This window comes from Nicotiana sylvestris, chromosome 12 (assembly GCF_000393655.2).
Source record: "Nicotiana sylvestris chromosome 12, ASM39365v2, whole genome shotgun sequence".
Classification (NCBI taxonomy): Eukaryota; Viridiplantae; Streptophyta; class Magnoliopsida; order Solanales; family Solanaceae; genus Nicotiana; species Nicotiana sylvestris.
The window spans coordinates 160,819,033-160,832,712 of record NC_091068.1 but is presented as its reverse complement, the minus strand read 5'-3'; the positions used below and the strand labels follow the sequence as shown (position 1 = coordinate 160,832,712).

Here is a 13,680-nt window from a genome sequence, read left to right as displayed (position 1 = left end):
TGATAGAGGGTTTATATACGGGTTAGGGATTGGATCTGAGCCGTTAGATCAGATGATCTCAACGGCTTGGATCTGATGGTGAGAAATGAGACGGGGTCGTTTGGTAGTTAAACGGGGTCGTTTGGTTTAAGTGAGGGGTTGGGTCAGACCGGTTATTGGGTCGGGTTTTGAAAACGGGTTGCTGAAAGAGGTCCTGAGTCGTTAGATCGGCCTGGACGGACGGCTCAGATCAAACGCCTTTATACGGCGTCGTTTGGGGGGGTTTGCCTGAGGCCTGGTTTGGACTGGGTCGGCTCGAATTGGTTTGGGCCTATTTTTGGTTTATTTTCTTGGCCCAAACCGTTTTCTTCATTCTTTTCTTCTCTTTTTTTTTCTTTTTTTTTCTAATTTTTAAAACTAAAAATAAAATGAAGTTCAAGCAAACATTAATTTAACACCTAACATAATTATCAAAATATTTAAATAGATTAAATCGCACCCTAGAATATTTTTTGTGAATTTTCTTTTACTGAACGAATTATGGTTTTGTATTTTGTTTAATAATGTAAAAAAATAGCAAAAATAGACAGAACCACACATGACTAGCAGCACACGTTACGGAAAATTGAAAATTGTACAGCGAGGTCCTTTGTCACTTTTTCTTTTGGAGTGACTGTCCGTGAAGCAAAAATTGCGTGCTTACAGTCGTCTCGCCATAACCATTACTCATTTTTTGGCATTTTATGGCCATAATACTGGAATCATGCCTGATTCCCAGATTTTCATGTGCTATAGCCCGCGCCTCCTACATAGGCCCAAGTTCCCAGAGACGGATCGTCTAAACTTTTGTCGGCAAATCAAAAACCACCTAAGGAACACTAGTCACCGCCTAGCCGTGATCGTTACTTATTTTTTGGCGTTTTAGGACAATAAAACTGGAATTCCGTCTGATTCCCAGATTTTTGAGTATTATAGCCCACGTCACCTGCATGGGCCCGGGCGCCTGGACTCGGATCGCCTAAAATTTCGCCTTCTCATTAAACTGATCTAAGGAACAGTAGTCACTGCCTCTCCATGACCGTTATCCTTTTTTGGTATTTTTGAGTCATAAAACTAGAATTTTGCCCGATTCCCAAATTTTCGTATCATATAGCCCACACCTCCTATATGGGCCCGGGCGCCCGAACCCGGATCGCCAAAAAAAATTTTGGCCCTTCAAAAACGACCTAAGGAACAATAGTCACTGCCTTGCCATAACCGTTACTCATTTATTGGCATTTTAGAGCCATAAAATTGAAATTTCACCCGATTCCTTCTTTTGCTATAGCCCACACCTCCTGCATGGGCCTGGGCGCCCGGACCCCGATCGCCTAAAATTTTTTCGGCCTATCTAAAACAACCTAAGGAATAATAGTCATTGTCTCGCCATGACCGTTACTTATTTTTTGGCGTTTAAGGGCCATAAAATTGGAATTCCTCCCGATTTCCTAATTTTCATGTGCTATAAGCCATGCCTCCTATATGGGCGTAGATGCCGGAGCCAGATCGCCTAATTATTTAGGCCTATCAAAAATTACATGAGAATCAATAGTCACCGCCTCGCCATGACCATTACTCATTATTTGCTTTTTAGGGTCATAAAACTTGAATTTCGCCCGATTCCAAGATTTTCGTGGATTATAGCCCACCCTCCTGCATGGGCCCAAGGGCAGAACGCCCAAATTTTGACTGCCCATCAAAAAAGACATAAGGAATAATAGTCACCGCCTCTCCATGACCATTACTCATTTTTTGGCGTTTAAGGGAAATACAACTGAAATTCCACCAGATTCCAGATTTCGAGTGCTATAACCCATGCCTCCTGCATGCGGGCGCCTAGTCCTTGATCACCTAAACTTTTGTCGACTTATCAAAATGACCTAAGAAACAACATTCACCGCCTCGTCATGACCGTTACTCGTATTTTGACGTTTTAAGGCTATTAAATTAGAATTTTGCCTGATTCTCATAGTTTAGTGTGCTATAGCCCATACCTCATGCATAAGTCCGGACGTCCGGACCCGGATCGTCTAAAGTTTTGTCGTCCTATCAAAAATGACCTAAGGAATAATAATCATCGCCTCGCCATGACCATTAATAATTTTTTGGCATTTTAGGGCCATAAAACTGGAGTTTCGCCCTATTCCCAAATTTTCGTGTGCTATAGCCCATGCCTCCTGCATTGCCCCGGGCGCCCGGACTTGGATCACCAAATTTTTTTTGGCCCATCAAAAATGACCTAAGGAACAATAGTCACCGCCTCCTATGACCGTTACTCGTTTTTGGTATTTTAGGGCCATAAAACTAGAATTTCGCCGATTCTCAAATTTTTGTGTGCTACCACGCCTCCTACATGGGCCTGGGTGCTCGGACTCGGATCGTTTAAAATCTTGCCGGCTCATAAAAAACGACCTAAGGAACAATAGTCACCGCCTTGCCGTGATCGTTACTCATTTTTTGGCATTTTATGGCCATAAAACTGGAATTTCGTCTGATTCCCAGATTTTTATATTTTATAGCCCACGCCTCCTGATTGGACCCCGATGCCCGGATCCGCATCGCCTAAAATTTTGTCGGACCATAAAAAACGACCTAAATAGAAATAGTCACCGCCTCGACATGGCCATCACTCATTTTTTGGCATTTTAGTGCCATAAAATTGGAATTCCGCCTGATTCCCAAATTTCATGTGTTTTGGCCCATGCCTCCTATATGGGCCCGGATTCGGATCGCGCCAAATTTTGTCGGACCATTAAAAATGATCTAAAGAACAATAGTCACCGCCTCGACATGATCTTTACTCATTTTTTGGCGTTTTAGTGCTATAAAACTAAAATTTCACCCGATTTCCGAATTTCATGTGTTATAGCCCACGCCTCCTGTGTGGGACCGGACACCCGGAGTAATTACATAAAGTTATAAATATGTATCTAAGTTATAAATACTATTTTTTTAAACATAAAGCTGTTGATATGTATCAAAATTGTATTAAGAGAGGAAATTTTGATTGAAATTTCAGAGAGAAAGAAGAACACATCACATACAAAATATATACAAATCATATACAAACTACATACAAAATGCATATTGTATAAAATTTGTATGAAAATTGTATTTAAGTTGTATGATGTTATAGTTGTATTCAACAAGGTAAAAATAATGTGTGAAAGTTGTAGATAAGTTATAAATAAGTTTTATACTATATAATTAGTTATATAAAATTTATTTTTAGTTTATATATTGTTATAGATTTATCAAATTTAAATATTTCGGCATTCAACTTTTTCAATATTTTATTGAAGGGTTTTTAATATATTGTTGGTTGATCGAGGACTTCCAAAAATTAATATGACTTTCAAAAGCTTATTAACGCGCGTGTCATGAGTCTAGTTACTTAATAAATAACTTATACTCCCTCTGTTCCAGTTTATGTGAATCTATTTCATTTTTGGTTTGTTCTAAAAAGAATGACCCCTTTCTAAATTTGGTAACAATTTAGCTTAAACTTATAATTCTAACCTTAATGAGAAACTTTTATAACCACACAAATACTCTGGGTCCCTTTTTGACTTGTTTAGGACCACAAATTTCAAAAATCTTTATTTTTTCTTAAACTTCATGCCCAGTCAAACAGGTTCACATAAATTGGAACGGAGAGAGTAAATATTTTTGGACGCCATCAAATACATAAGTTAAATTCTAAAAAAGGAAGGAAAGAAAAGAAATCAAAAAGTACCGAGTTAACATTGGTTATAGAAAAAGACAAAATCATTTTGAAAAAAAGAAAAGAAAAGAAAAACAAAATAGAAAAACACGACATAAATAGTAGTCTTCCTGCCTGTAAATCTCAAGCAAACAACAGTGACAGTTAGTACTTTCAGACATGGCGTTGCCCCAAATTTCTACTACTTCTACTAACAGTAGTTCCATTTTACTTTGAAATTTATAGCTAAAAAAACACGATTTCTTTCTTTGTTTTGTCCCACAAAAATACTCTATGTATCTTTAAAGAAATCTGAAATAGTTAGAAAAATAGAGTGACGGAGGGAAGTGGGTTTTGTAAGAGCAGATTGTATAGATCTGAAGAGCATAGATGAGCAAAAAAAAGGAAAAAAAGGAGAGGATACGAGAGAAAAAAAGAAAAAAAGTGTAACTGAATCCCCTAATTTAAGGCATTAATAATGGATTGTGTATGGACAGAGACGGCAGAGAATAGGGAAAGAGAAGAGGAGAGAAAAAAATGTAACTGAATCCTCTAATTTAAGACATTAATAATAGATTGTATATAATTTGTAAGTAATCCTTGTTTAAAATAGGTAATATACAAAACTAGAACAATTTTGATAAATAAGTTTCAAATATTTTAAAAGAAGGCAAAAATCCCACTTGACAATCTTTATGGGCTTTTATTTTTTTTGGGGGTGGGGGGTTAATTCAGCATTGGATTTTCTGTCAAACTTTTATGTTTTATCAGATATTAGAAGCCCAAGGACTTTACAGTCATTTGGCCCAAATTTTTTCACATTTATACCAGGGGAATTTGATATGATCAATGTATGAATCACAAACGTTCTTCAGCTAAATTCTAATGGCTCATTTGGTGCGCAGACTAAATTATCCCCAATTATAATCTCAGGACTAATTTGTAGTATACGAGAGATGAGATAAAATAATCCCAAGTTTCTATCTAATCTATAGTGCCAAAAGACCCCTTATGTTGTGCATGGATATACCATATTTCCAACGGGGAAAGGGGAAAAAGCCAATTTTGTTGACTTTGGAGGGGGGCAGGTGCCCAAGAGCGAAGTTGCTAGTTTCTAAATGGCAGGAAATGATGTAGCTAATCTTAAGAGTATTTCAAATGAAAATTTCAATATCTTTAAACCTTCACTCACAAATTATCCACCTTCAGAGACTTTTCTTTTTCTTAGAAAAGTAGGACATTCCACAACAACTTTTTGTCCAATTTCAATAATTGTTTTGCCCAATTCAACTGCATTTATTTGTCCAAAGACTTTAGCATAGTTGAATGTATCTGCTTTGAAATGTCAAAACTACAAGTCACTATTCTGCATACAACTATTTCATCACCTCTGTCTCTTCAGTCCTCTCTTCTTCATATTCAAAAAAAAAAGAAAAAACCCCATCATCACCATGACCAGTCACACACTGTTCGCCCTCCTGCTGTCGCTCGCCGCCGTAGTGACACTTGTCTCCGTCGTCAGCGCCGCCGGGGCAGTAAGCACTTCTGATTTCCAAAAAATCACGAGAGAAGAGAGAAATTACAGGCAAAAGAAAGTAATTGACATTTCCCATAAATATGTTCCTGATTTGCCAGCTTTCGGTTCAAAAAATGGGTTAGGCAACTTCATAAGACTTCAGACAAGTATCAAATTGGGTGATCTCTCAAATGATTCAGTCTTCAACCTTTCTACTCATTCTGGTACACACGTTGATGCTCCTGGACATTTCAATGAGACTCTTTTCGAGCTCGGTTACGATGTCGTTTCGCTTGATCTCCGAACCTTAAATGGTAATGCTTTTGCCCATCTCTTTATTCTTTTCTATAAAACTGAAAATCATCTGTTTCAGAATTTTGGGATAACTTTAGTTTTGTAAATTTAGGTCCTGTTCTTGTAGTGGAAACTCCACGGAACAAGAATATTACAGGTATGGTCTTTTGTTAAACAGTAAGCATATGTATCGGTTTAATTTTGATTTCTGAAAAATAATTTTTGTTTGGATTTGGTTTTGAAAAAATTGGCAATTTTTCGTTGTTGAAGGGCATTTTCTTCTGTTTTTCGTTTTTCAGCTGTTTTATGGAAAACAGCTTTCTTTCTAATATACAAAATTTAATCACTTTAATCTATCTTTTTAACTTTAGTTGCCTTACAACTTGTATTTCTTTGGGACCCGTGTTAGTTTTAGATTGTAGTGCTTAATGTAGTAGAGAGACGAATCTAAGATTTGAAGTTTACGGGTTTCTACCTTAATCTCAAATTAATATATAATAATAACCGGGTTCACATTTAGATATTTATAAATATTTAGTGGATTTCTTAATAGAAAATACAACGTCTATGCAAAAGTTACTGGGTTCTCAGAAACCCAGCCAGGGCCTGCTCTACTGCTATGAGTAGCCCATATTTTGGGGGGCCCATTTTTTTTATAAATAATAATTTATAGGTATTTAAAAATATAAATACTTTTAATACAAAAATAGAGTTTTTAATATAAAAGAAAAGAAAGCTATTTTGATATATAAATAAGGTAATAATTTGGCTTACTTAAAAATGGGTAAATGAATAGTTTTCCCAAGGTTTCAATTTTTCACTTCTTACTCCTTCATTAGATAGCGTGTAAAAATATTACTCTTTCCTATTTAATTTGTCCAAGTCATCTTTCTTTTTTCAAATCTCTTCATATTTTAGAAACTCTTACATATTTTCTATCTTTCTCTTAAATATTCTTATTCACCTTCGTTATCCAAGATTTCATTACTCAAGTGTTCAACAATACTTTTAAGCTTCTAATAGTTCTATATTTCTATTGGTAGATAAAATTTTATCTAATATCAGCAATGTCTCAAAAAAGATTAAATGAGTTGGCTATATTATCAAATGAAAAGGAATTATTAGAGAAAATCGATTATAAAATTAACAACTTTGTATCTCAAAAAGCTAAAAGAATAAACTTCAAAATAAAAACATATCTTATAACTTTCTTTTAAATATTTAGGCCTCATATTAACCTTTGGCTTTAGGCCCCACATATACTTGAGCCGCCCATGAAACCAGTAACAACACTCTAGATCCGCCACTGATGCAGTAGGTTAGTAAGTTAACAATAAACCCAGTATAATCCCACAAGGGGGTTATAGGGAGGGTAGCGTGTACGCACACCTTACCCATACCTTGAAAGTAGAGGGGCTATTTCCGATAAACCCTCCGAGGTTAGTAAGTTGACGAGACAAAATAATTTGGCCTCAAAAGTATAATGGTATGAAGAAATTTACTCAATTGAAATGGTTTATATTATTACTCGTACAATTAAACCTCTCTATAACAACCTCGTTTGTTCTGAATATTTTTGGATGTTATAGTGAAGTTCTATTATATAGAACATATATTTTAACATAACTTAAAAATTGGTTCCGAACAAGTTTGACTTTTATAGTGATGTGTTGTTATATAGGGATGCTAAGGCTGTATTGTGGGCTGGGCCCGAGCCTAAATGGGCTAAATGGGCCGGGCCAAACGGTCCCGGTCTCTGGCGGTCCCAGGCTTAGCGGTTCTGAAGGGTGGAACCGGCCCACTACGGGCCTAAGCCCACATGGTCCCGGGCTAAATTGGCCGAGCCCACGAGCCTAAGTGTTCCGGACTATTTATTTTTTGAATTTTTTTATCTAAAGCAATTTCTTGTAAATTATATATATATAAGCTATATAATTTATAAGAAATTGTCTTAGATAAAAAAATTTTAAAAAAAATAGTCAAGGCCCGTTTCTTCTTTATTTTAACAGTACAACACAAGTATAGAAACTTAACATAACTTAAATTCAGTATAACTAATGAAAACACATGACAGGGAAAACATAAAGATACACTACTAGGCTCAACACGTACATGTCATTGTTTAATCACGACTAGGGCTGTTCATTCGGATCGGATATCCGAAATCCGAACCGATCCATTCAATTTCGGATTTCGGATTGGATCGGATTTTGGATTGTGTTTTTAAAATTTCGGATTTCGGATCGGATTCAGATTGGTATATTTTAATCCGATCCGAAATCCGAAATCCGAAATCCGAAATTATTAGGGCATGTATATTACTACACTTTAATTTCAGATAGTCAGTACTTCCTTTACATCAACCTCCAAGTTATTACTTTTACAATTGCTAAATTTAGCTATATTGGCACCATAGTACTCTCATAATTGCATAAACATGAATTTTTCTTAATGTATTGCTTCTTTTACAAAGAAAATATACATATTAGTTTAACTTTGAGGTATAATAATACGATCTGAAATCCGATCCAATCCAAACTTTAAAATCCAATCCAATCTGATATAATTCGGATTGCATTTTCTAGAATCCGAAATTCGAAATTCGAATCCGAAATGTGCTAAATCCGATCCGATCCGTGCACCGCCCTAATCACGACCACCTAGTATTCTCTGCTCCAACCACTTAAATTTGTCTTCCAGCTTATTTTTTTCTTCTTCCACCTCTTTGAGTTTCTCCTTCAACTCCGCAACTTCTCGTTTGTATTGTCGCTCTCTTTCCCACTGCTTCAAACACAAACAATGAAAATACTGCAACTTTTTTTTGTAGTATTCCTGCTAACAGGGTTCATCAATCCATACCTCAAAATTGCAAACAGGTTCGTCGAGAACCCTATAAAACTTGTTCATACACGCCCAGTAGCGGCGTCCAACTTCACCATCATCCCAACAGTCTTGCATCATGCATTTTTTGCCGCACTCGCACCTTGGCACATAAAGGGGTTCAGACATTTGTTAAAACGTAAAGAAAAACTTGAAGACTTAAGAATTAAGAAATGAGTGATGAGTGAAGACTTGAATACTTCAATTTGATTTGAGAAATAAGAGAGATTGATGATTTTGTGAGTAAAAATGAAAGAATGAGGGGGTATTTATAGTTGAGAATAGGGAAAAAGTGTAATTATAAAAGGTTTGGGGTTAAAACAAAGTTTGGTGTATATATATATATATATATGTCTTAATATAGCTAATGTTATTTCGAAATTCGAATATAGCTTATATACTATACACTTAGTAGTTAGTATAATGTCGCATCTTATATATTGCCTTATATAAGATTGTATACATTAGCTCTCTCTCTCTCTCTCTCTCTCTCTATATATATATATATATATATATATATATATGAACTCGGTATCAAAGCTGCAAATTAAAGTTTACATTTAATACTTCAAATTAAAGTTCAATGCCTTCAACATAATACTTCAAATTAATCTAACAAACTAAAACATTAAGCATAATACGTCTAATAATTTTAAAATAACACAAATTGTCTCAAATCAACTTAAAATCTTAAATACGAATGTCTGGAGAACGCGCAAGACAATTCTTTATATGCCTCCTTAAATTGCCTGCTCCTTTGGACGACGAGTGTAGACTCGACCACAGTTCTTGCACTTTATTATGTAAACTTCTTCATTTTCTTCTACCACATTAAAGTGTTCCAAAACAAATGGGTGCAATCTAGAATTACCGGGCATGATTTAACTTGAATTAAGAATTTGAGTTTGAGAAATGAAAGATGAGTGAAAACTTGAATACTTCAATTTGAGTTTGAGAAATGAGAGAGATTGATGAATTTGTGAGTAAAAATGAAAGAATGAGGGAGTATTTATAGTTGAGAATAAGGAAAAAGTATAATTATAAAAAGTTTGGGGGCCAAATGACTATTTTTTAAAAAGCTAAACGGCTAAAATTGCAGGCCAACGCCTACTTTTTAAATTTCAGACCGTTTGCTAGCGGTCCCGGGATGGGCCCGGCCCACAATACACCCTTTAAGAGATGTTGGTATAGAGATGTCTTAATGTACTTGAGTAAATGGGATGGCTAAAACTACACTAAGTCATTTTGTTCGCTGACTATCTAGCCAAAAAGTAATTTAAAGGCCTACTGACATTCTTTTTCATACGCATTGCCAAAATTCTTACTAGTTGAGTCTTTCTGAAAAGAAAAACCAAACAAAACAGAGAATAGATCATCTCTTGTTCTACCCCATACGCTATAGTTTGGAACCAAGCAGTAAGCTTTTTCTCTCCTTGCACAATATTTTGGTCTCAATGGGACGAAACCTAAGAGTTTTGCTTGTTTTCTTGTTAATCAGCTGAAGTGATGAGGTCATTAAACATACCCCGAGGAGTAAAACGTGTTCTTTTTCGAACATTAAACACCGACAGGTACTTATTCCTTTGTTCATATTGGAGGTATTTCTTTGGTCCAACCCTGCTAAAATGCCCAACAAGTTAGTTCTTTCATTTTTTCATCCCGTGTTGTGTTGAATGTGTATATATATTTTGAATGTAAACAGGAGGTTGATGTACAAGAAAGAATTTGATTCCTCCTATACAGCATTCACCTCAGATGGAGCAGAGTATCTGGTCCAGAATACCGACATCAAACTGGTCGGTGTTGATTACTTGTCTGTTGCAATTAATCCCAAGGATCAGCTCGTTAAAGTTCATCAACTACTTTTTGCTCCTAAAGTAAGTATAGCATCCATTTGCCCATTTCGGTTTACCTGTAAGATTGAAAACCCCTTTGTTGAAGAATAGTATTTTAAGTTTCTTGTTTGCTACCAGCTGCATAATATCAACAAATTTCACTTGCTAATCCTTTTCGCTTCTCAACCATGTGGCACTCCATTGTCTTGAGCAGCAAGTGTTCTTCTTTCTCTTAGAATTATTAATAGAGTCCTCTTTTTTTGTAGTTTGTAATATAAAGTGAGAAGTCCCACATTAGTGGCCGAAAGGCCTTTTGAAGGCTTTTATGAGTAAAGCTCTCCAAGTAATTTAGAACAATAGTTAATATTTTTTTAATAAAGCAAACGTCTGTTAATGAAATAATATGTGTATTTAGAATAGATCTGAATGTACACACTACCCTCCCCAAACCTTACACTGGGTTTATTGTTGTTGTTGTGTTCAGAAAGACCTGGTTTCACTTCTATAAATTCAACTTTTCAGGATTTTCCCGAGAGGTGGCTAAGTTTGCAATATCTGTTATCTCGCAGAAACTTGTTTGTATTCCCCTAAAAGCCTAGACAAGCAATGTTTCTTCAAGGAAAATGGAACCTTGAAGAAACTTGTTTGTATTCCCCTAGATGCTATACAAGCAATATTTCTTGAAGGACTGATTTTTCCCGCTTCAAAGCTTTCTTTCAATACTTTCTTCTAACACTCTTGGTTTTGTTTATGCTTTTACTTAGTTACTAACTGTTAAGGATTCTTTAATATGCATCAGGATATAATTCCGGTGGAAGGCCTCAAGCTTGATGATGCTGTCCCAGGAGTTTACACAATTCACTGCCTACCTCTGAGGCTGAATCATGGAGATGGTTCACCTGCCAGGTGCATCCTCTTCCGGTAATCATGTCAAGGCAGTTAATACTTTTCATGGGAAAACAGAAAATTGTCAAAATTTCAACCAGTTTCGTTAACTAAGAATGTCCAAGAAATTGTTATGAGACTTAGATGTATTTATGTACTAGCTTCCTTTAGCTTATCATTTACAAATAGTATTCTGTATAAGCTTTGCATGAGTTCATTTTAAACATCATAATACGTTCTCGTCTCCCTCTCCCTCTCCCTTCTGTATTAGAAAAATATGCTATGGGGTGAGAGAGGCTCGAACTCTCGACCTCAGGATAACTCAGAAGCTATGAGACCTACGCGCTAGCCAACTGCGCCACCACCCCTTGCTGGTGTGCAGGTACATTCAATCCTAAATGAAAGCGCATCAATGCTTCACGTCTATCAAATTAATCAACATAAACTTACTAGTCAATAACATTTCGCGATGGTAATCTGAATAGGGTGGTCATAGATAAAGAGTTCGAAAATTGATGTTTGTTCTTGGGAAAAAATTTAAAGGTCCAAATTGGAATAAATTCCAAGGTCCAAACTTAAGGGGCATTCGGGCCGTTCGAATTGGATATTCGGTTTTCGGATAAAAAATTTATAATCCAAATCCAATCCATATATGCTCAGTTGAATGAATTTTTCAAATTCTGTTTCGAATTTATCGGATTGGATATTTTGAATTTTCGTTTTTGAATCGATAAGTTGAGTTTCTTCTTCTTACAAAATTTGAACATTCCGCATCCTTTGATTACATCAATTTTTAGGCCAATTGAAATCTATCAACTAAATTCAGAAAAATCATCATGTACATAAATAAACACACGAAAAAATAAACATAACAGTTAATGCATGTGTCATGACCCAAAAACATAAAAAAATAACCTTAGTCATGGTGCGTATTGCTCAACCGTATCCGATGGTTCCATCAATTTTTAAACCAATCGGAGTTCGTCCACAAAATTCAAAAAAATGTATCATGTATATAAAACACATGAAAAAATGGACACTAATTCATGTTTCATGACCCCGAAACGCTAAAACGATGTTGGTCATAGTGAGTATTGCATGACCTTCGGGATCATTTTATGGTGCTTCAGGATCATGTAACAAAAATATTTACTTTTTGGTATGCATTAGTACATGTTGATTCTGTAAAAAAATTTTGACGGACTCCGATTGGCCTAAAATTTTGTAGGTCTATAGATAACGGCCTAGTGACTAATAGTCATTGCTTCATCATGACTTTCAAGTTCATTTTAAGGCATTTCTAGGTCGTGCAATACGAATTTCTGATTACATCCACTTTTTTGTGTGTATTAGGACATGAACAACCTAATGAACAATAGTCATTGCTTCTCCATGACCGTTCTTCAGTTTTTGGAGTTTTAGGGCCATAAACATGAATTCAGCACGATTTTCGAGTGCTAATGTCCATGCCATCTTCATGAATTCGGGCGACCAGTCCCGAATCGCTTATAATTTTTTTGGACCCATCAGAAACGACGTAATGAATAATAGTCATTGCTTCTCCATGACAGTTCCTCATTTTTTGGTATTTTAGGACAATAAAATTTGAATCAGCAAAATTTTCAATTTTTTGTGTGCTAATAATATCCACTCTATCTTCATGAATTCGGGCGATCGACCCTAAATTGCCTAAAATTTTGTAGGCCTATCAGAAACGACCTAATAAGTAATATTCATTGCTCCTCCATGATTGTTCCTCATATTTTTGCATCTTAGGGCTATAAAATAAGAATTCAACATGATTTTTGATTTTTCATGTGTTAATATCCACGATATCTTTATGAATTAACTGGCCTTGAATTACGTAAAATTTGTTGGCCCATCAGAAATGACCTAATGAACAATAGTCATTACTTCTCCATGAGCTTTTTATTTTTTATTTTTTGGCGTTTAGGGTCTAAAATAGGAATTCAACACAATTTTGATTTTTTGTGTGTTAATGTCCATGCGATCTTCATAAATTCGGGCTTTCGGCCCTGAATCACATAAATTTTTGTGGTCATGTGCAATAGTCATTGTGTAAAGCCCCATGAGTTCTTGCAAATGATTCAGGTTGATTTCAAGCTTAAGGAATACAATTTAGATATAACGCGAGGCTAGTACGAGTGGAACAAGTCCATTGGAATACTAGGATATGTCATGACCCTAAACCCGAACCCAGTAGTGATGACGCCTCTCATGAAGACAAGGCCATCCGACACTTTCCCATTTTAGGTTTAAGTAATTAAACAATAAGAGTTAAGTCTAAAACGTAATAAATAATCCCAAAGTAAACAGTGAATAGTACAATGCGGAAGTAAAGCCAACACAGCCCGATACCGGGGTGTCACTAGTCATGAGCATCTACAATCCGGATGATATAAGAAAGGTCTACATAGTGTAATTCAAATCTAAAACAGAGGAAGATAAGATAAAGGAAGAAGCTCTGGGCTGCGAACGTCGGCAGCTACCTAGAGAATCTTTGAATCCGCCTGAGCTGGAAAGATTAA

The 13,680-nt window shown here is 35.8% G+C and overlaps 1 protein-coding gene and 1 non-coding gene across 2 annotated transcripts; one reads left to right on the top strand and one right to left on the bottom strand.

The window, feature by feature from the left end:
• The first annotated feature begins 5,051 nt into the window (after nt 1–5,051).
• Nucleotides 5,052–11,360, top strand: LOC104244694 (cyclase-like protein 3). Its single transcript, XM_009800165.2, has 5 exons — nt 5,052–5,551; nt 5,644–5,688; nt 9,910–9,982; nt 10,114–10,288; nt 11,046–11,360. Exons 1-5 carry the CDS (start codon nt 5,173–5,175, stop codon nt 11,169–11,171), a joined length of 798 nt encoding a protein of 265 aa, XP_009798467.1. The 5' UTR covers nt 5,052–5,172; the 3' UTR covers nt 11,172–11,360.
• A 54-nt stretch (nt 11,361–11,414) lies between these two features.
• On the bottom strand, nt 11,415–11,499 carry TRNAM-CAU (transfer RNA methionine (anticodon CAU)). The gene is given in 2 exon segments: nt 11,415–11,450; nt 11,462–11,499. It is a non-coding gene; the product is annotated as a tRNA-Met (tRNA).
• Nucleotides 11,500–13,680: the final 2,181 nt, after the last annotated feature.